General features: G+C 43.5%; 1 protein-coding gene and 1 long non-coding RNA gene across 6 annotated transcripts in view; one reads left to right on the top strand and one right to left on the bottom strand.

Annotated features, from left to right (window-relative positions):
- The window catches only part of LOC105478192 (phosphorylase kinase regulatory subunit alpha 2), a 91,080-nt gene extending 68,632 nt beyond the window's left edge, over positions 1-22,448 (bottom strand). For all 5 annotated transcript variants that reach the window (XM_011735273.3, XM_011735274.3, XM_011735276.3 and 2 more), the window contains exon 1: positions 22,086-22,448. In XM_011735273.3, coding sequence (XP_011733575.1) covers positions 22,086-22,163 — 78 coding nt within the window. In that variant the 5' untranslated portion in view covers positions 22,164-22,448. The remainder of the gene's footprint in view (positions 1-22,085) is intronic.
- Positions 22,449-22,719: 271 nt separating this feature from the next.
- LOC105478193 (uncharacterized) overlaps positions 22,720-23,357 on the top strand; it is a 74,800-nt gene continuing 74,162 nt past the window's right edge. Inside the window, exon 1 of the long non-coding RNA XR_011618068.1 lies at positions 22,720-22,883. This is a non-coding gene — a long non-coding RNA (uncharacterized lncRNA). The remainder of the gene's footprint in view (positions 22,884-23,357) is intronic.

The raw sequence follows: 23,357 nt of genomic DNA, 5'->3' as shown, positions 1-23,357 counted from the left end.
TCAGGGTGCAGTGGTGGAAACTGACCAGAGAATACAGGATACATGACTCCCTACAGTGGTGTGTGTATAATTTAAAAATACAGATTCAACATTATAATTTTGTATTGTAAAATGAAATACAAAAAACTAAAGTCTTCATCACACAAACTCGAGAAACAACACTTAAACAATCTTCTTGACTGGTGGCAATACAAAGATGGTGATTCTCCAAGCAAGCAGGGGATGGGTTAGATTTTAACAACAGAAGAAAGCAGAGATGTTGAAATAGTAACATACACTGTTCCTTTGTGGGTGCGTGCATGGGCACGGAGGGGCAGGTAAGGACTGCAAAATGGATGCTGAGCCAATACCGGAACAGCAGAATGCCAAGGACTTGGACAATAGATTGAAACAAACTAAACAGCATTCAGTAAGGATTTGTTCATTGGGCTCACTTGTTTCATAAATTTTTGCTGAACTAATTTTATTAGCCATCACTCCCACATTTGAGTTGACTCAGCTCCCTTTACACGTACACCCCCACCTCTGGGATCCCAATAAATCTTTAAGCAGAGCTCTTTCTCCTTTTGCCAAATCACTCTCCACCCCAGCAGCCACTCTGTGACCCAGCCACAGCTTGCCCAACACAAGAAAATTTTCTTAGGTACAAGAAAATTCATGAAGCCAGTCTACTAAACCCATCTTATACGACAGTCAAACAAACAAAGAAAATTCAACTGGATGATACTGACTGCAAATTTTAACAGCAACCTACCAACAGTGTGTGAGTACCACGTACCAAAAGTCAATGCTGTGTTAATAGAAGTATTGTTTTTGGAACCAGGGAAATAAGAACCTCACCAAACGCCAGCCTGGCAGAATACACCTGGTGTACTTTGTTACCACCAAACACCATGTTTCAAAAGAGACATTCACTACCTAGAGCATAGCCAGAGGAGGGTGATCAGGGCAATGAAAAAGCTAAAAGCCACATCTCATGGGAAGGAGGAAGAATACAGCTGTTAAGGGGAGGCTTCAAAGAGCTGAAAGGTTGTCCTCTCCAAGAGGGATTTAATTTTTCCCTTTACTGAACTCTTCCGATTTCAACTCAGGGTGTCCCCTTGGGCCCTTCGCTTCGTCCCTGTCCTGATGGAAATGCTGTTGCTTCTGCCTGTCTAGTACCTGTCTCCTCCCTTTCTAGTAATGGCCTATAATTTCCCCTGCTCTGCGCAGTGTGGCTCTGGTGGGGCTGACTTTGGTCCTGGCCCAGCTGCAGGGAAGGATATGTGGCCCAGGCCTGGCCAATCTGGGCAAGGTTGAGAGACGGGCAGACAACCCAAGCTGGACCACCTGAGAGGCACTCTAAGTCAATCAGGACCTTCACTGGAGCCACTACAGGAAAAGCTTGCTTTCTGTGGAGGCTGCCGCTCTAGAAGACTATCACCTGCAGCTCCCAGGGATACCTCTGCCACTACCCGGGACGAGCCTGCCAGAGAATAAAGCCCACTCAGAGTCAAACAGGGCACTGAAAAGAGACATACTGTATTTGATGACTTCAGCTCCTGGATCCAGCCATGCCTGAATCTAGACCAATCCCCTGGACTTTTCAGTTATTTGAGCAATAAATTCTCTCTTGTGCTTAAGGCTGTTTGAGGTGAATTTCTGTCATTTACAACTGAAAGAATCCTGACAAATACAACCATGAATGCTTATATGGCCAGGATGAACTAGACACCATAAAACATGTGTTTGGTGCTATTAAAGACATGGAAGATTGAGGCAATAACAAGGCAAAAGACGTATGCCTGATGGTAGCAGCAAACTACTTACATCTAACAGTTTGCAATTCAATTTCTAGCTGGACGGCACAGAGATGAATGTTGTCATCTACGTACCAGAAATAACACAAAGTACCAATTCCCTTTTTCCCCGCTTGATCTCCCAGGCCTTTGGTTCCCTTTCCTTCACTCCATGGGACAGAGGTCAGAGGCCTCAGGCCAACCCTGCCCTTGGTCTTTTTTCCTTTGGATTAAGAATCACTAAGTGCATATCCTCACCTTGCTCAGTTTCGAGGGAGGAAAGTATAGTTCAATTATTCAAATAAAATACGCAGAAGAGACCAGGATAAATGTTTAAAAGACATGATTTCTTACCACCACTCTCCATTGGTAAAGCAAAAAATAGAAAGTGAAAAATCCTGTTACAATAACGCCAACAACTGGTTAAATTAACTTGTTGTACCAGAATTCTGTTCTAGCTACTGCCGTTTGAAATATTAGAGGAGTAGGGAAGGGCAATACTTTACACTTGAGATGTGTTCTAAAGGAGGAATTATAATAGCGTTTATTTCAAAATGATTGCATCTACAATTGAGACTACTGATTGTACAAGTAACAGTTTCTTTTTAAGTTAGTTTAAAAGATAGATTTTGTACAATTTGGTAGGTAAACCTCAGGTGTCTCGGAGAATAATCTTGAAACCATAAGCTCTAATATGCCTCGCGCTTTACTTAAAGGGATCACAGGTGTGTAATTCTCACTTTCATATGATGTATTTTTGTCTAAATTGCCGCTTATTCGATTTTCCCCTCTGGGTTTACAAACAATGCACAAGCTGCAAGCTGTCCTGGTCCGAGGTATTTGCACCATCTGATATGAATGATGGCCTACAGGGAAATAAACTGGGTTGGAAGCCAAGCATTACAGGCATCCACTTGGTTGCAGCTTCGTTCCAGATCCCGATGCTCATCTTAACACTTTGGAAACTCACACAAACCACTCTGGGCTCCTTAGCTACAATCAAAAGTGTAAATTACTTTACCACTCTCCTAGGAGACTTTAATTCTTTGCCTCTCTCACCAATTCGTGTAGTAAGGAGGGAGGATTACTGAGATGAAAGTCCTGAGCCTGTTGTTGTGGAAACTTACAGGACACATTCAGCTCAGAGAGGGCTGTCAGTTCCCTCCTGCCAATACCTGAAATGTTAGGTACTGGTGAATTACTGGGTGCTGTGCTAGTCAACTTTCAGCTGAACAGGGGTATTGCAGATGTCACTATTTGATATTTTCAATTATAAGACTGACTTTTATTCCGAAAGTTTCAGGTTGGGGTTTGGGTTTGGAGCATGAAGACACCACATGTCACTCCACAGTTGGGCTCTTAACCTGGTGCCTCCAGAGGATCTGCTATAAGTCCACGGATCGGCTTTGTGGGGTGTGTGTGTGGGAGTACGCATTGTGGACGGGACATGGAAGCTATGAGACTCCTGAAATTTTTGTGTGAGCGTTTTCTCTCAGGAGAACATTGGATATTCAGCCTCTACCAAATTCTCAAATGGATCTGTAACCCATTTGATTAAGAACCACTTCTCTAGATGTATTTTATGAACATGAATTATGTTCTCCCTACCCATTGTGAGAGAGGTGTGATATTTATTTCACTAGTTAACAGTGATATTCAAATATGTGACAAGGAACAATATGGCAGAACTAAGTTTAGTGGAATATTTAAATAAACACCCTTTTAAAGTTTCACTATTTTAACACAAAGTAAGGAGAAGGCAACTTTGTTTGATATTCACAGCAATCTGGCGTATCTAAGCTATTTATCTCCACTCATCTGGCCTGGTCCAAGACACAATGCTTACACCTCACGAGAAGAAATGACCTGGAGAAAGGTCCCCGCAACTCTCTTGGTGGTGGCTTTTTTTTTTTTTTGAGACGGAGTCTCGCTCTGTCACCCAGGCTGAAGTGCAGTGGTGCGATCTTGGCTCACTGCAACCTCCACCTCCCGGATTCAAGCAATTCTCCTGCTTCAGCCTCCAGAGTAGCTGGGATTACAGGTGTGCACCACCACACTCGGCTAATTTTTTTGTGTATTTTTAGTAGAGACGGAGTTTTACCATGTTGGCCAGGCTGGTCTTGAACTCCTGACCTCAAGTGATCTGCCCGCCTTGGCTTCCCAAAGTGCTGAGATTACAGGCATGAGCCACCATGCCTGGCTGGTTGGGGTTCTTTAACTGTAAAAGGCGACTAAGTGATCTGACTAGATCTTTCGGATCCCTGCAAAGCTTGAAACAATTCCAAATCTCTCCCCTGTGTGAGTTATTGCAGTCCTTGATTTGTAAATGGAGGATTCGAGCACTTTTTTTCTATGAATTACTCAAATGTTTTCATCTGACACTAAATTATTTAAACGCTGTCCAGAAAAGAGCAAAAGCCTTCCTCCTGGCTTTCCCCAAAAAGAGCTAAAGTAGGAAGTGCAGAAGGCAGGGCCCTGGGTTATCCCAGGAGGGGGAAAATGCTATCCATGGAGTGATTCCTTTAACACAAAGACCAGACAACCACGTGTCAGCCAGTCCCTGTCTAACTAGGCACTAAAAATGTCACCTTTGCCCCAATTGGACCCAGTGCTGCCCCAAATGCTGGAGCTGGTCCCTGGAGAAGGGCACTTTGGCTTCAGTGGGGAGAAGTACAGGGAAGGGACTGAGTGGATGCAAGAAAAAGACAGGAGGGGAAGCTACTGCAGGAGGAGGGACAGTGAGGCTGGTGGCTCAGACAAGGATGGTGGGGTGACCGAGGAACAGAGGCAGCAGGGTGGCTTCAAAAAATGTTTAGGGTATAAAATCAACAGGGTTTGGTGGTGGATTGGATATAGGTGGGAGAGGGCAAAAAGGGGGCCAAAAAGTCTCCTAGGCTGCCGACTGGGTGGTGGTGCCAGACTTGTTGGCAAAGATCTTGGGTTTGCTGGAAGGAATGAGAAACTGGGGGTGGCTTTCTCTCATTTTCTCTTGGGGTCACTCTTGACAGAGAGGCAAAGTTTTCAAGTCAGTGGAGCCTGTTACTAAGCACTGAGCAGGACCCCACTGGTGGCGAGTGAGGGGAGACTGGCAGCTGTCGGCTTGGCTGCAGCCAGCTAGCAGAGGCTGGCCGGTCACAGGAGGGACTCTGCATTTTGTTCTAGGAGTTACGAATGCTATGGGAAGGCTGCAAGAGGAAAGTAGTGTAGTCTGGTGCCTGATGGAAGATCATGTACTACTTTGGAGAGGAGAGGCTGAAAGTGGAAGCAGGGAATGAATTAGGAGACTAGAGGGGTGGGTCCAGTCAAGAGATGATGGTGGCTTGGACAAGGGTGGTGACAATGAATACAGACAGAAGTGGGTGGAGCTGAGACGTTTCAGTGGTCTCTATCCATTAGAAAATTCTCCCCATTCTAGGTGGGGAATTTCCTCCCATTCTAGGAAGAATCAAAGCTGACTCCTACGCTATGTTTAATATAGCCTCGTTTAAAAAAAATAAAGCCTCAAACATATAGGGAAGCAAAGAGAAAGCAATATAGCCCATATCCATATAACCATCACCCAGATTCAACAAATGAAAGCATTCTGCTGTAACTGTGCCACTTTCCTTTATAAAAAAAGAAAGAAAAAGTTAAAGATAAAATTGAAGCCTTCCTTGTAGTCTTCCCTAATGGTTCACAAACTTCCCATTTTAAGTGTAAAGGGGTCATGAGATCCCTTTACACTTAAAAATTACTGGAGATCCCCTAAGAGCTTTTGTTTATATGCATTCTAGCTACTCATATTTACCATATTGGAAATTAAAACCGAAAAAATTTAAAATATTTACTAATTTGTTAACAACCTATTGCATGTCAACATAAGTAAAATTTTTGTATCATTTCAAAACAAAAGATTAAAATTTTTTTTCAGGCTGGGTGCAGTGGCTCACACCTGTAATCCCAGCACTTTGGAAGGTTGAGGCAGGAGGCTCACTTGAGGCCAGGAGTTTGAGAACAGCTTTGGCAAAATAGCGAGACCTTGTCTCTACAAAAAATTAGATTTTTTTTTCAAAACAAAAAAGTAATAAGAAGAATGGCAGTGATTAACATTTAAAAAAATCTCTTTAATGTCTGGCTTAATAGAAGATAGCTATTATTCTCATATGTGATTTTGTATTCCCTTTGTGGCAATGTTATTTCAGTTGAAGTATATGAAGAAAATCTAGCTTCACACAGCTACGCAGAGAGAAATATTTTAAGTCTTTTTGGATAATTAAGAATATTATTTGATATAATCAAAACTCAACAAGTGGACGGTTTCTTAAACGCCAGTTGAAATGTGAAATCTGAAATCATAACAACGAGCTTTATGTACTCTGACATTTTAAAATCCATTGGTCGGCCGGGCGCGGTGGCTCAAGCCTGTAATCCCAGCACTTTGGGAGGCCGAGACGGGCGGATCACGAGGTCAGGAGTTCGAGACCATCCTGGCTAACACGGTGAAACCCCGTCTCTACTAAAAAATACAAAAAAAAAAAAAAACTAGCCGGGCGAGGTGGCGGGCGCCTGTAGTCCCGGCTACTCGGGAGGCTGAGGCAGGAGAATGGCGTAAAAACCCGGGAGGCAGAGCTTGCAGTGAGCTGAGATCCGGCCACTGCACTCCAGCCTGGGCTACACAGCGAGACTCCATCTCAAAAAAAAATATATATATAAAAAAAAAAAATAAAATCCATTGGTCTATCTTGCTCTTTGAATGAATCATTTGCCCAGGTGTGATTTTATAAAATCAAGCACTGGTCATTTGGAAAATATCAGTTCAGTGAGTTATGTAGTTAGCCTAAATGTTGACATATTTCATTATCTACATTTGTTAATATCACCACCAATCTCATCAGAAAAGTTTTTTAAGTATCAGGAAGCTTTAAGTATCAAGAGCTTTAAGTCAAGCTCACAGTGACTCACAAGCTCATTCAAGTTTTCCCAAAATGCCAGGCAGTGGCTCACACCTGTAATCCCAGCACTTTGGGAGGCCGAGGTGGGTGGATCACCGGAGGTCAGGAGTTTGAGACCAGTCTGACCAACACGGTGAAATCCCGTCTCTACTAAAAATACAAAAAATTAGTGGGGCATGGTGGTGCATGCCTGTAATCCCAGCTACTTGGGAGGCTGAGACAGGAGAATTGCTTGAACCCGGGGGTGGAGGCTGCAGTGAGCAGAGATTGTGCCATTGTGCTCCAGCCTGGGCAACAAGAGTGAAACTCTGTATTAAAAAAAATAAAAAAATAAAAAATAAAAAAATTTAAAAAAAGTTTCCCCAAAATCTCATTTCAATTCAAAGTTTAAATTTTATCATTGGCAACAAATATTGCCAGTTGTTTTCCTTGCAGCAATAGGCTCACTTTGCCCATTTTTGAGAAAATGTCTGCCAAATGCCCAAGTCTGAATAACCATAATTTGTCAACCTTTCAAGTAAAAATGGTGTCCAAGAAAAAAACCAAACTGCTAGTTCAGCTCACAACTCAGACAACTGTGCAAGTGATTTTCCTAGAAGCAGCCATGGTACTTCGGTATGCAGCAGAAGTGCTTCATATGTACTTTTCACGTCAACACACAGAATATTTAAAGATCGGATAAAGTTTAAACTTGAAAAAAATTTTAATGCTCCAAAAAGGACATTCTTAAGTGCAATTGTTTTTTTTCTTTTTCTTTTCTTTTCTTCTTTTTTTTGTTTTTTTATAGTATGTGACTCCTAGTCTGGTTTGGAGTCCCTGCCTTGATTTGTACTAAAGCACCAGCTTTCTATTATCACCGCAAATGTCAACACAGTGAAAAAAGGCAAATCACATCTTAGGAACGGGATGAAAATAGTTTTGACCTCACAGAGATCCTGAAAGGGTGTCACGGACCCTCAGGGATATGGGGATCACCCTCTGTGAACTGTCACAGTAGTGCAAAGCTGGAGTGTATTTTTCTTGTCCATGTTTTTAAAATTTTTATAAGAAAAGTATGTGCCCATAAGCAAGATATAACCATATTTCAGGTGTTTTAAAAGTTCTACATACCTAGTAATATTCTATACTTATTGTTCTATAACTTGCTTTTTTTACTCGTCTTTAAATTTTTTCATAGACAAAAATTAGGCTGGGTGTGGTGGCTCATGCCTCTAACCCCAGCGCTTTGGGAAAGTGAGGTGGGAGGATCGCTTGAGCCCAAGAGTTCCAGACCAGACTGGACAATACACTGAGACTTCGTTTCCACAAAAAATAAAAAATTAGCCAGGTGTGGAGGCATGTGCCTGTAGTCCCAGCTACTGGGGTGGCTGAGGTGGGAGGATCACTTGAGCCTGGGAGGTTGAGGCTACAAACAGCCATGAGAGTGCCACTGCACTACAGCCTGGGTGACAGTTATACCCTGTCTCATAAAAAATGTATATATTTATCATATACAACATGTTTTGAAATGTGTGCATTGTGGCATGGCTAAATTGAACTAATTAACATATGTACTGCCCTACATACTTATTTTTGTGATGAGAACACTTAAAATCTACTCTTTGCAATTTTCAAGAATGCAATATATTGTTATTAACTACAGTCAACTATAGTCACCATTCAACTTTAAATATTTGAGGGTTATCCAATTTAATACATGTAAATCTGGGTTTTTTTTTTTAATGGCTATATAGTATTCCATTGTGTGGCTAGAATTTTTATTTGTCCATTTCCAAATTGATGAACAGTCAGATTGTTTCTAATTTTCCTCTTTTATAAACAATGCTTCAACAAATGTCCTTGTACATGTCTCCTTGGGCAGTGGGTAAGAACACATCATTAGTGTCTACATTTAGATATGGGCTTCCTGGGTCATAGAACATGCATTGCTTCAGTTTCACCATCTCAAATTGCTTTCCAAGGTGACTGTACCAATTAATAGTCTGTAGTTTACATCTTGTAGCATAGACCACTACCTAATCACCAATCTGATTTCCTCTTCTTCCTAGGCACTTAGTTATACTATGTTTCCCATCATCCCTTGCAGTTCCACATGGCCCTGTGCTTGAGTTTTAGCCAAAGGAATGTGAATGAAAGTAAAAGTACACAACTTCCATGCCTTGCCCATAAAGCCCTCCCACAAATAATGTTTTGTACTTTCCTGGTACACCAGCAGGATGTCTACATCCAGGGTAACCTTGGAAGTTGCACATTGAAGACGGTAAGGCCACTGGTAGCCCAGGTATCTGGGTGAAGCCCCTAATGATCTAGACCCACAATGGGCTGTTATATGTGTACAAAATAAACTTCTGTGTTTAGCCAATGAAATTTGGGTTTTGTTTGTCACAGCAGTTAGCCTACCTTAACTAATACATCTTCTCGTGAGTGATACATGACACTTACCTCTGTTTCATAACCTTACCAACACTTAGAATTATGCTTTAATATTGTTGCCATCTGTAAGTCTGAATTTGTTTTAGTTTGCTTTACTTTTTCAGATTGCTAGTGAAGTTGAGCCATCGTTTAGCCCGTTTATTAGCTTTCTCCTCTGCACACTGCTTGTTTACATTGTAGAATACAATATTACTATAGAAATATATAAAACTACTATAAATGATGAAGGGAATCAACTTAAAGGGATACAGTGAAGTACGTCAACTGGATTTAAAATATTTTTTGGTTATTCTGGTACTATGTTGCAAATCCCTTCTCTTTGTAATGAAAAGAGAATTATTTACAAACCCAGAAGCTAAACAATGATGGTACCTGCTATCTCATCAAACAAGCACTCAACTAAGATGGAAACTTGAATCCAATCAATTATATAAATGGCTGACTCTCTAAGGACTCTCTTAGGATTAAGCTTTTGTATTAGTTATATATTGCAAAATAACAAGTAATTCAAAAACTTGGTAACTTAAAACCAATAAACCTCTATTATCTCTCACAGTTTCTGTGGGTCAGCAATTCAGAAGCAGCTTTAACTGGGTGGGTCTGGCTCAAGGCCTCTCATAAAGTTTCAGTCAAGATGTTGGCCAGGGCTGCAGTCATCTGAGAGCTTGACTAGGGCAGAAGATCTGCTTCCAAGACGTGATTCAAAAATCTTTCCCATTCTGTAGTTCATCTCTTAGCCTTGTTTAGATAAACTTCTTGTCATAAGAGGTTTTGCTTTTGCATATAGTTGAATTATCAATTTATTTTATGATTTATGATTATTTTTATTTTCTTAGTTTAAGAAATCATTTCCTGTCTCAAGATCATAAAAGTGTTCTAAGTTTTATAGCTTTGCTTTTCATATTTAGGTCTTTATTCTCTCTAGAATTTATTCTTGTGTATGGTCTAAGAGAAAGAATTTCTTTTTTTCCATATAGACAACCAATTGTCCTAACATTTTTTGTTGAATAATCTATCCTTTCTGTTCCTGAGGTCGTCTTCTTTTCCACTGGTCTATTTGTCTGCTTCTGTGCCAATATCACACAATTTTAATGACCTTAGATTTATGTTTTGAAATCTGGTAAGGCATTCCTTCCCCTCTTCTATTTAAAATGTGTCTTGGCTATTCTTGGCCCCTTACTACAGCATGTAACTTTTAGGATCAATTTCCCTGAAAAAGTCTCTTTGGGTTTGGATTGGCAGTCCACTGAATTTCTACATTAATTTGGGGAGAATATATCTTTACAACACTGAATCTTCCCATTCAAGAACATGCTGTGTCTCTCCTCATATTTGTCTTCTTTTATGTCCCTCAATAGAGCTTTAAAACTTTCTCCAGGCATGTCTAGCCCTTGCATTAGATTTATTCAACAGTTTTCGTTGCTACTGTGAATGCTTTTCTAAGAAATGATAACATTTACGAATTGTTTGCGGCTGCCGTAAAGGGGTACCTTCATTACTGCATATGGATCTTATATGTGGCAAACTTGCTTGAAAAATGGAAAACTCTAGTTCCACTCGCTTTGGGTTTTCTGTAGCACTTTTTTCTGCAAATAATAATCTCCATGATTCTTATTTCCTTTTCATGTCTGTTACATGGGGGCACAATTACAATGCTGAAGAGAGGGGGTGATGGTGGGGATCCTTAAAGTTCTTGACTTTAAATCTTTCCCCAATACATTACTTACGAGGTTTGTAGATTTATTTTCACATTACCCTTTATCAAGATAATAAAATTCGAGTGTATGCCTCATTGTCTAAGAGGTGCTTTTTCTGAGACGGGGTCTCACTCTGTCACCCAAGCTGGAGTGTAGTAGCATGATCTTGGCTCACTGCAACCTTCACCTCCCGGGTTCAAGCGATTCTCCTGCCTCAGTCTCCCAAGTAGCTGGGATTACAGGTGCCCGACACCACACCCTAATTTTTGTATTTTTAGTAGAGACAGGGTTTCACCATGTTGGCCAGGCTGGTCTCAAACTCCTGACCTCAGGTGATCCATCCGCCTCGGCCTCCCAAAATGCTGGGATTACAGGTGTGAGCCACCGCGCCTGGCCTTAAGAGGTGCTTTTAAAATCATTAATGGATACTGAATTTTGTCAAATGCTTTTCTACATCTATTGAGATGATCACACTGTTTTTCTTCTTTAATTTATTAATGTGGTAAAAATACATTAATAGATTTTATAGTAAATTTCCTTGTATTTGGTGGATAAACCACACCTGATCATGATGTTTTTTATACACACTGCTTGATTCATTTTCTTAGTATTTCACTTCATGTATTAAATATCAATATTCATAAGTGAATTTCCTCTGTAAGTTTTATGTTTTACATGCCTTGTTTGACTATGGTATCATGGGGTATCGGCCATCTGAAAGGAGTTGAGAGCTGTCTCTATCTTTTATCTGAAACAGTTTAAGATAGGGATTATCTGTTAATCCCTTGCCCCTCTGTCAACAACAATGGAGTCACTGTACCCACTGGGCAAAATGCCAGCTCTGGCTAAATCTGCCTCTGCCAACTCTGAGGGTGCACTCATGCAGCTGAATGTGGCTGGAGAAAAATACACAGCCACGCTGACTGAACTCCCTTTAAATTAATGACCCTTAATGCTGTCCAACGATTGTCTAGAAATCCCTTGTTCATTCATTCCCTTTTTCTCCTAAAGGACTGCTTCGTACCTTCTCTCTCAAACCTCCAATAACTCCTCCCCATCCTCACTCTCAGCTAGTGACCGTGCTTCACATTTTGCTGAGAAGGCAGAAGCAATCAAAAGGGAACATGGTGCCAATGCGCCCTGTTTCCCTCTTGTTTTGATGGATGAGCTATCTGTGCTCCTCTCTAAGGTCACCTGCAATATATATGCTACAATCTACCTGTTCTCATGCATGCCAGGGCTTTGCTTCTTGCATTATCAGTTTTCCCCTGTCTACTAGATCATTCCCACCAGATACATAATTTCTCACATTAAAAAAACCCTCCCAACCCCATATCTCCACCCAACCACTGCTCTTATTTACAGTAGAACCCTTCAGAAGAACTGTTTAAATTCAGAATCTTCAGTTTCTGTCCTTTCCTTCTCTCTTGAGTCCAATTTGCCCAATTTTTGTGTCTTACACTCCATATAGACTGTTGGACATGGTCACCAATAACTTCCACATCCCCAAATCTAATGGTCAACTCTTAGTCTTGATGCTACTTGACCTTGTCTCATTATTAGCCTTTTACTCATCTGATTACTTCCTCCTCCTTGAATCACCTTCCTGACTTCTATCTTAGTCAGTTTGGGTGGTTTTAACAAAATACCATAGACTGGGTGGCCTAAACAACAGAAATATATTTCTTGCAATTACTGGAGGCTAGGAAATCTGAGACCAGGGTGCCAGCAGGGTCAAGTTCTAGTGGGGGCCCTCCTCCTGGCTTGCAGATGGCCACCTTCTTGCTGTGAGCTCACATGGTAGTGGTGAGGAGAATCATCTCTTTTGTGTCTCTTCTTAGAATGGCATTATTCCCATTCATCAGGACCCTACCCTTATGACCTAATCATCTCCCAAAGGCCCCACCTCCTAATGCCATCACCTTGAGATTAGGGCTTCAACATAGGACTTTGGGGGGACACTGACCCTTGGTTGCTTTTCCTGCTACTTCCCTGATGGCTTCTTCTCGTCCCCCTTGGCAGCACCTCCCCCTCATAATCTGGATCTCTTCATTTTCGGGGGTCTCCTCTTTGAACCTCATCTCTTTTCTGTCTGTACTTGTTCCTGTGATCTCGTCTCGTCTCAGGGTCTTTTAACCTCCACACATATACCAATGACTCCCACATTTCTGTCTCCAGCCCAGACCTCTCCCCTAACTTCTAGACTCACATATTCAGCTGCCTACTTATCATTTCTACTTGGATACTGATATGATTTGGCTCTGTGTCCTCACCCAAATCTCATCTTGAATTGTACTCCCACAATTCCCACATGTTGTAGGAGGGACCTGGTGGGAGGTAACTGAATCATGGGGGCAGGTCTTTCCCACGCTGTACTCGTATAGTAAGTCTCACGAGATCTGATGGTATAAAAAGCGGAGTTTTAGGCCGGGCGTGGTGGCTCAAGCCTGTAATCCCAGCACTTTGGGAGGCCGAGACGGGCGGATCACGAGGTCGGGAGATCGAGACCATCCTGGGTAACACGGTGAAACCCCGTCTCTACTAAAAATACAAAAACTTAGCCGGGCGAGGTGGCAGGCGCCTGTAGTCCCAGCTACTCGGGAGGCTGAGGCAGGAGAATGGCGTGAACCCGGGAGGCAGAGCTTGCAGTGAGCTGAGATCCGGCCACTGCACTCCAGCCTGGGTGACAGAGCGAGACTCCGTCTCAAAAAAAAAAAAAAAAAAAAAGCGGAGTTTTTCTGCACAAGCACTCCTCTCTTTGCCTGCTGCCATCCACATAAGATGTGACTTGCTCCTCCTTGTCTTCCGCCATGATTGTGAGGCTTCCCCAGCCACGTGGAACTGTAAGTCCAATTAAATCTCTTTTTTTTGGTAAACTGCCCAGTCTCAGGCATGTCTTTATCAGTAGCATGAAAACGGACTAATACAGATGCCTAACAGACATCTCAAACTTAATAAAACTCTATCTTCCACCCCAAACTTGCTTCCCCACAATTTTCTCCATTGCAGTAAATGGTAATTCCATACTACCAGTTGTTTAAGCCTAAAATCTTGAAGTCATTCTTGACTTTTCTTTTTTCACAAATGCAATACTCACTCCACCATGAAATCCTGTTGTCTCTACCTTCGAAATTTACCCCAAATCTCACCATTCCACACTGTCTCCACTTGAACAACCCTTGTCTGAGTCATCATGCTCCAACTGCAGAAACTTCCTAACGGGTCATTCATTCTGCTTTGCCCCGCGGTCCCCTACAGTAAATATTCCATGCAGCCAATGGAGTGATTCTTTTCAAACATGATTTGGATTATATCATTCCCCTGCTCAAAACCCTCTCAGGGCTTCCCTTCTCACTCAGAATAAAAGTCAAATTATTTATTTATTTATTTATTTTTGAGATAAAGTCTCACTCTGTCGCCCAGGCTGGAGTGCGGTGGCACGATCTCAGCTCACTGCAACCTCCGCCTCCCGGGTTCAGGTGATTCTCGTGCCTCAGCCTCCCGAACAGCTAGGATTACAGTTGCCTGCCACCACACCTGGTCAATTTTTAAATTTTTAGTAGAGACAGAGTTTCACCATGTTGGCCAGGCTGGTCTCAAACTCCTGACCTCAGGTGATCCACCTGCCTCGGCCTCCCAAAGTGCTAGGATTACAAGCGTGAGCCACTGCGCTTGGGCCAAATTCTTTAATTTCCAAGATACATAAAGAAATCAATCTCTAAATGTTCCTTGGTCCTTCTCTGTAACAGTATCTTGGACTAGGACTTTTTGGACTCATTCCATTTCTTTAAGGGTTACCGGTCTAATCAGGATTTAATTTTTTCTTAACACTGGTAACCTTTATCTAGAAAACAGCCCACTCTTAATATAGTAGTCCTTCCTTGTCTGGTTTTGCTTTCTATCATTTCAGTTACTAGTGGTTAACTGTGGTCTGAAAATACTACCCACAATAAAATACTTTGAGAGAGGCCACATTCACATAATTTTTATTACAGTATATTGTTATAATTGTTCAATTTTATTATATTTCTTAATCTCTTACTTATAAACTTTCTCATATGTATCTATGTACAGGGAAAAAACATAGTATATATAGGGTTGCTACTATCTATGGTTTCAGGCACCCATGGGGTCTGGAATGTATCGCCTGTGAATAAGGGGGACTCCTGTATTGTTCATTTGTCCCTCCTCCCTCCCCCCATCCCTCTCACCAACCCTGCCAGAAGTCTGCCTATTTACCAGTCTTTTCAAAAAATCAGCTTTTCACTTTGTCCATCTTTGCTGTCTGTTTTATAGCACATTAATTGCTGCTTGTACCCTTATTATTTCCTTTCTTCTATTTTCTTGAATACACTCTGTTCTTTTCACAACTGTGAGTTTATTAATTTTTAAATCTTCCTTCTTTTCCAATATATACATGTAAGGATATAAATTTCAAAATTTAGCTGTAATCCCATACATTTTTATTTGGAATGTTTTTGCTGTCATTCAGTTCTAACTCTTTCGTAACTTCTGTTATAATTTCTTTTTTAATCCATGACATATTCAGAAGCAGGCTAGATAAGTTTCCAAACATACATGGGAGGCATTAGCAATTGTTTGTTACTGCTCTCTAATTTTCTTGCATTTTGGCCAAAAAAAATGTGGCATGCATAAAGTTGATCTTTCAGTATTTTTTTGAGATTTCCCTTATATTCTAATCTGTCATCACTTTTTGAAAAATATATCTTGTGAAGCTGAAACAAATAAGTATTTTCTATTGGTTCAGTGTGGAATTCTATGTAAGTGTACTTAATCAAATTTGTTTCTTACAGTGCTCCAATTTTCTATGGCCTAATTATTTCTCTGCTTGATCTAACAGTATCTGAGAGAGGGGGTTTAAAAACTCTCACTATGATTATGGATTTGTCAACTTCTCCTACAGTTAGGTCAAATTTTGCTTTACGTACTTTGAAGCTATGTTGTTAGTATTCTGCAGATTTAAAATTGCTGTATTTTTCTTGGTGAATTAGCCCTCTGTCATCTAGCAATACCATTCTGTATCCCTAATATAATTTTAAAAAATTTTCAAAGTCTACTTGGTCTGATATTCATAGATCAACGTATTTTTGGTTAGTTTTGCTCAGTATATCTTGTCCCACTATATTACTTTCAACCTCTCAGTATCCTATGTTTTAGGTTTTGTCTCTTACAAATGACATACACCTTTTAAAGTTTTAAAAAATAATTTCTATTATCTGGGCCAGGTACAGAGGCTCACGCCTGTAATCCCAGCACTTTGGGAGGCCAAGACGGGCAGATCACCTGAGGTATGGAATTCGAGACCAGCCTGGTCAACATGGCGAAACCCGTCTCTACTAAAAATACAAAAATTAGCCGGGCATGATGGTGCCTGTAATACCAGCTACTCGGGAGGCTGAGGCAGGAGAAATTGCTTGAACTTGGGAGGCAGAGGTTGCAGTGAGCCAAGATCATGCCACTGCACTCCAGCCTGGGTGACAGCAAGACTCTGTCTCAAAATAATAATAATAATTTCTACTATCTGGCGGATTTCAGCATTCATACTTGTGACAGGTGGAGATACTCACCACTATGCTAATGAGGAAGACTCTTGCTGTGATTACTAATACTGTGTAGTTGGATTTATTTGCATCTTATTTTGTACTTTATATTTACCACACTTTTTTCTTTACTTCCTACCCTCCCCAGTAGCCTTTTCCTCCCTTCAGCCAGATGATCAGATTTTCTTTATTCTGCTATCGTTTTTAAAATTATATATTACAGAGGCCGGGCGTGGTGGCTTACGCCTATAATCCCAGCACTTTAGGAGGCCGAGGCGGGCAGATCATGAGGTCAGGAGATTGAGACCATCCTGGCTAACATGGTGAAAGCCCGTGTCTACTAAAAATACAAAAAAATAGCCAGGCGTGGCGGCATGCGCCTATAGTCCCAGCTACTCAGGAGGCTGAGGCAGGAGAATCACTTGAACCTGAGAGGCAGAGGTTGTAGTGAGCCGAGATCGCACCGCTGCACTCCAGCCTGGGTGACAGAGTGAAACTCCATCTCAAAAAAAAATTAAAATGAAAATAAAGTTATATATGCCACATATATTAATGGTAATGCTTAAACACAAACTCTTATCTTAAAAGCTATGATAATACCTTCATCATCCTTCTTAATGGGATAAGGCCCTTAGAATGCTTTCACTACTGGCTGGGAGCTCACGCCTGTAATCCCAGCACTTCGGGAGGCCGAGGCAGGTGGATCACTTGACGTCAGGAGTTCAAGACCAGCCTGGCATGGTGAAACCCCATCTCTACTTAAAATACAAAAATTAACCAGGTATGGTAGCACACACCTGTAATCCCAGCTACTCCGGAGGTTGAGGCAGGAGAATCGCTGGAACCCAGGAGGTGGGGGCTGCAGTGAGCTGAGATCATGTCACTGCACTCCAGCCTGGGCAACAGAGCAAGACTGTCTCAAAAAAAAACCAAGAAAACAAAAAATCACTTTCACTCCAGTCTCTTCCTATTCTTCTGTCATATTATTATTTTCTAGTACTTAATTATATCTTTTTTAACTCCCAAATTCCTCTTTATTATTGTTACTATTTGTTCCATACTCCATGTTTTATTTATTCCATTTTTCTCATTTTAAATTCCATGGCCATTAAATAACAGTATTTACTGTCCCAGTCTCTTAGTTATTTGCTTTATTATACTAAATAATCTGTCGTTACAGTGAACACTGCCTTGACCATTGTTTTTCCTTCTGATCCATATTCTCTTATCACCACTTCATACTTAATACTTTTATTAAGGAGCCTTCAAACAGCTGTTAGTGAAAAAAATGTACAAAGTTCATATTTCTTACCTGAGCCAAAACAATCTAAAAATTTCTTTTTTTAAAGGCAACAAATGTTTAATGATACTTCCTAGAGTATATATTTACAAAAGCAAACCTGCAAAAGGACATTTTGTAACCACAACTCTTTCATTCTTTGCGTTAAAGATCCAAATAATATTTAGCAGCAAGCATATTTGGCAAATGACTAATAGGAAAAGTTCTTCCCTTTCACAGATACAGGAAAAGGAATTCATTAAGATGTTAGCTTAACTAATAATTTAATTTAATAATTCCTATTTAATATTTAATAATTTAATTAATTTAATAATTTCAGCCTTTACTGAAATTATGTGAGCCAACTATTGCCTCTAACGGAAGAATGATTGTAGGGAAAAGAGAGATCAGACTGTTACTGTGTCTATGTAGAAAAGGAAGACATAAGAAACTCCATTTTGATTCGTACCCTGAACAATTGTTTTGCCTTGAGATGCTGTTAATCATAACTTCAGCCCCAGCCTTGTGCTCACAAAAACATGTGTTATATGGAACCAAGGTTTAAGGGATCTAGGGCTGTGCAGGATGTGCCTTGTTAACAAAATGTTTACAGGCCAGTATGCTTGGTAAAAGTTATCGCCATTCTCCAGTCTCAATAAACCAGGGGCACAATGCACTGTGGAAAGTCGCAGTGACCTCTGCCCTGGAAAGCCGGGTATTGTCCAAGATTTCTCCTCACTGAGACAGCCTGAGATATGGCCTCGTGGGACGGGCAAGACCTGACCATCCCCCAGCCCGACACCCATGAAGGGTCTGTGCTAAGGAGGATTAGTAAAAGAGGAAGGTCTCTTGCAGTTGAGATAGAGGAAGGCCACTGTCTCCTGTCTGCCCCTGGGAACTGAATGCCTCGGTATAAAACCCGATTGTACATTCGTTCTATTCTGAGATAGGAGAAAAACCGCCCTGTGGCGGGAGGCGAGATAACGCTGGCGGCAATGCTGCTCTGTTACTCTTTACTCCACTGAGATGTTTGGGCGGAGAAAAGCATAAATCTAGCCTACGTGCACACCCAGGCATAGTACCTTCACCTGAACTTATTTGTGACACAGATTCCTTTGCTCACATGTTTTCCTGCTGACCTTCTCCCCACTATCACCCTGTTCCCCTGCCGCATTCCCCTTGCTGAGATACTGAAACTAGTAATTAATAAATACTGAGGGAACTCAGAGACCAGTGCCGGTGCAGGTCCTCCGTATGCTGAGTGCCGGCCTCCTGGGCCCACTGTTCTTTCTCTATACTTTGCCTCTGTGTCTTATTTCTTTTCTCAGTCTCTCATCCCACCTGACGAGAAATACCCACAGGTGTGGCGGGGCAGGCCACACCTTCAAATGATGATTAGCTGATTAGCTTGACATATTTAACACAAAATGATTTCTAACAAATGAAACCAATGTAAATTGATCTCAATTTAAAAAGCAAATCAGAAACAGAGTTCAGAGTTGTTACCAGCTGACACTAAAAAAACGCCTCCTAAACATCTGCACATATCTACAGAAGGTGGGGAGATACAGCATAAACTTTAGAAACCATTCGTGCAGCTCATTCATTTTCTTTAAACTGTGGTAAAATATGCATAACATAAAAGTGCTCATTCATTTTTCCAGAGTAGTTAGGGGACCTGCCTAAGATTACTCAGAGAAGGTGGTGAGGCCTTGAATGGGTTAGGGCTCTACAACTGCGCACACTAGTTGTGGGAGTGAATGGGTGCAATTCTGCACTTGTGGATGCATGACATTTACCCGGCAGAACTGTGCTGGGAGTATCCTGGTTAGTCAGAAGAGCTTGACGACACAGGAAGGGAAAAAGAGGGCAAACATGAGGGTTACTCACCAACTACCCCCAAAACAAATACAACTAAAGGCTCACACAACTTTTTTTGAATCATTAAAATGTTGGGGAGGAAAGTCCAATCTCACAGATTTGCTTTCATGAGAAGACAATTCTTTCGCTTCTGAGGGAAGGCAAGCCTGGACAGAGAGCTGGGTTATTAGGATGGCTCAGGCCCTGCAGTAAGTCTTTTAAAAACAACAAGGACTTAAGGGTACCTTTCATGCCTTTGGCCACTGCTTGATGCAAAGGAAGGAAATTGATGAGATCTCTGTACTTAGGCTCTCTTGGCATCAATGGGGAGATATATTTATGCTCAAGGAATGAGGAGCTGTAGCAGGACCTTCAGGAAAGGGCACACCATGAGCCAGAGTACTCCTGCAAGGACCATGAGGCCTGGGCACAAACATGTGGTCTCTATCAAAGTCATGACACCACCAAGAGCACCCATTATTTACTGCTGCCCAGTAGGTGCCAGACAAGGTAGTAGGCACTAATTTTTTCCTTAGAAACACTCAGTGGAAGCAAGTGTTATTATCCTCACTTTACAGATGAGGGCATGGACTCAGAAGGGATCAAGAAAGATCACACATGTCATTCAAGGCAGAGCAGAGGATTCAAACCCAGGTCTGACAAAAGAACTAAGCTTCATCAGCAATCCTTAAAGCCCCCTCCATCACAGTCATGAAGGGAAAGGTTTTTCAACTTGGATTTTAAAACACTTTATAGATGTAATTAGAATATACTCCAAGGAGGAAGGGGGAAAAATGACCTTCATTTGCCTGCCTACTACTTCTCCCACTCTCAACTTGAACATCATCTCTTCCAGGACTCCTCTCCTGCTCCCACAAACTGGGTGAGGGGTCCTTCCTCAAAGTTCCCAAAATAAAGACCATCATCCTTCATGTGCAATCTCACGCTCTGAAAATTTAAAGTGTTTTCGTAAGTTTGCAGCAAGCTCTTTTGGTGGCAAAAGATGAGCCGAACTAATGCGAAACTCTTTTCAGCATTTACTGAAATTATGTGAATATTCATATTCTGATGTGGAAGTAATAACCTGTTTGATGAAGGGGTGCTGCCCAGATCTGGCTGCAGTTATTATGGCATATATAGTACGTTGTACACATATTACCTTTCTAAAAGCCAAACATTTCTGATGGGCAAACTACAACTGGTCCAAAGGGTTTCAGATAATGGACTCTGAGGCCAGGTGCAGTGGCTCATGCCTGTAATCCCAGCACTTTTGGGAGGCCGTGGTGAGAGGATGACTTGAGGTCAGGAGGTCAAGACCAGCCTGGCCAACGCAGTGAAACCCCGTCAGTACTAAAAATGCAAAAATTAGCTGGGCGTGGTGGCGCACGCCTGTAGTCCCAGCTACTCGGGAGGCTGAGGCAGGAGAGTTGCTTGAACCCGAGAGGCAGAGGTTGCAGTGAGCCGAGATCGCACCACTGCACTCCAGCCTGGGCGACAGAGTGAGACCCTGTCTCAAAAACAAACAAACAACAACAAAGAAAACAGATAAAGGACTTTGGACCTATACCCTATGCATAAATGTTACTGCACTACGATCATTTATTCTTTGTAACCCCAGCACTTTGTAGAGTGCCTTGCGTATAACAGATACACCACAAATATTTCTTGAGGAAACAAGGCTAAGAAATTAGCTAAGAAGGGAAAACGGTCAGTGCCTTGGAAATGACCATGGCTCCCAACTTGCAGGTCAGGCCTCTAACCCCTGAATGCCACTGCCTTCGTTGACTTTGAAGGCCCTATAAATAGTTGCTGTTGATTGAGGGCAAGAAACATAGCTGCTGTCTTCACTAGGAATAAAAATAGTTCAGTGGTCTTACACTGATGGACCCACATATAATTTTGGCCCAGGAATACAAAGCATAGCAGGCATATTCATACCTCGGACCACATGGGCAGTGTCATAGGATCCTGTGAGTTTGGGAGCCTTTGGGTCTGACCTGCTACATGCAGTGACCTTTCTGGCCTCACAATTTTCTCATCTGTAAAATAGCAACCAAAGTAGCCCCAAAGGGCCTTCCAGGTGGGTCTCTACCAAGGCAGCTCATGGGAGGGACAGTAGCTGTCTCCCCACACTGCAGAGCCCTGCGTAAACTTCAGGAGCTTCTTCACTCCTGTCTACTGTTCTCATTCAGTGTAGTCTGTCCAACCGCCCCCCCGCCCCCAAACTTATTTTCTCGTCCAAAAAAGGCACAGTCAATGCAAAAACAGGCAGTTTGGACCCCGGGCACGGAGGAGGCTCATTCTCATCCTGAACAATGGCCAAAGAATTCTGTGAAAAGTAGCCGTAGCAACAGTTAGGTCCCCTGAATCTTAAGGAGAACGGCGTGGTAATGGGGTGGTAATCACTGGCTAGCAAGGACTAGATTCAAGTAGCAAACTCTTAATTGCAAGGTCTCAGGTCACAAGAGGGCCAGAGGCCTGGGGAGGAGAATGAGTGACACGAGAGGGCAGTTCCACGCGTTCCCTGTGGGGCGGTCCCTCCTTACCTGGTAACACAGGATGGTTTGCTGCACCAGCCGCGCGTACCCGTCCAAGCGGACCCCGGAATTGCTCCTGCTCCGCATGTCCCAGACGCTCCCGGGCCGTAGTGCCCGATCTGCCGCGTGGGCGCGGGACGTCGGGGCTGAGGCCTCCAAGCGGGTCTGGTTCCCGGACACTCACAGCCTTAGACAGTTCTCGGGATGGGACCGGGCCGGAGGAGGTCGAGACTTTTCTAAACGCTAGCCCCTAAGTCCGGTCGGAAAGCAAGCCAACCAGAGCTTCGCGCGGTGGGGAGGCGCGGGGGCGGGGACGGGGGCTGGAGCGATGAAGGTCCCGCCTCGGCCAGGCCTGCTGGGCTCCCGACGCTCGCGGGAGCAGCGGGAAACCGGGTTCGGGCGTGGGGCGAGGACGCCCCTGCCGAGCCCCTTTTACGTCCCGGCGGTCGCGAGGAGGTCCCTCGGGCGGGAAGAAGACGCCCGCCCACCCCAGCCGCCGGGTAGCCCGCCCAGGCCGCGCTCAGCCCCGCCCCTGGCTCCGCCCCCGCCGCGGAGCGGAACCCTCCAAGTAGTGGCCTGAGGGGGAAGGAAAAGGGGGCGGCCCGGGAGAGCAGCTGCGAAATCAGCAACGGGCGGGAACCAGGTTGCCTCCCTGACTCCCTTCTCTCCCCGGCCGGCTGCCAACCACAGCCTAGGCCAGAGAAACAAGCCCTTCCGTCGCGGCCACCTGGGCGCCTTGAACCCGCCCTCCGGACCCGCCCCCGCCCCCGCCGCAGAGTGGAACCTTTGGAGCCCTGGGGGGCACAGGTAAGGAGGTGGCCCCGCCCCGCGCCCAGGAACGACCCCCACGGCCCCGCCCACACCCCCGGCCCCGCCTCCGCCGCAGAGCGGAACCCTCAGAGTCACGGCCTCGTGGGGGGACGAAAAAGGAGGCGGCCCGCAGGAGTCTAGGGGAACCCGGCTCCGGGCGGGGAACGAGTTGGCTTCCCTGCGTGGTAGTGAGGAGCCCCCCGAGACGGGTGCCAATCCCACCCGAGGCCGGAGAAAGAGGGCCGCCCACCGCGGCCGCCTGGGCACCCCTCTGAGGGTCAAGATTGTAGTCCCGCCCCTGGCCCCGTCTCCGCCGCCTAGCGGAACTGGAGTAGCGGGACCCAGCCCGGAAGAAAAAGGGGGAAGGCCCGGAGAGGTGCCCCAGTGACACCTCTGGCGCCTGTGACCCCGCCCCTAGCCACCTGGGCGCCGCTTCCCCCAGCAGGTTCGCAGTTCATCTCCCACAAGTCT

The sequence above is a fragment of the Macaca nemestrina genome, chromosome X (genome assembly GCF_043159975.1).
Source record: "Macaca nemestrina isolate mMacNem1 chromosome X, mMacNem.hap1, whole genome shotgun sequence".
Classification (NCBI taxonomy): Eukaryota; Metazoa; Chordata; class Mammalia; order Primates; family Cercopithecidae; genus Macaca; species Macaca nemestrina.
The sequence above is the reverse complement of the archived record's forward strand: the minus strand, read 5'-3'. Positions and strand labels throughout refer to the sequence as shown.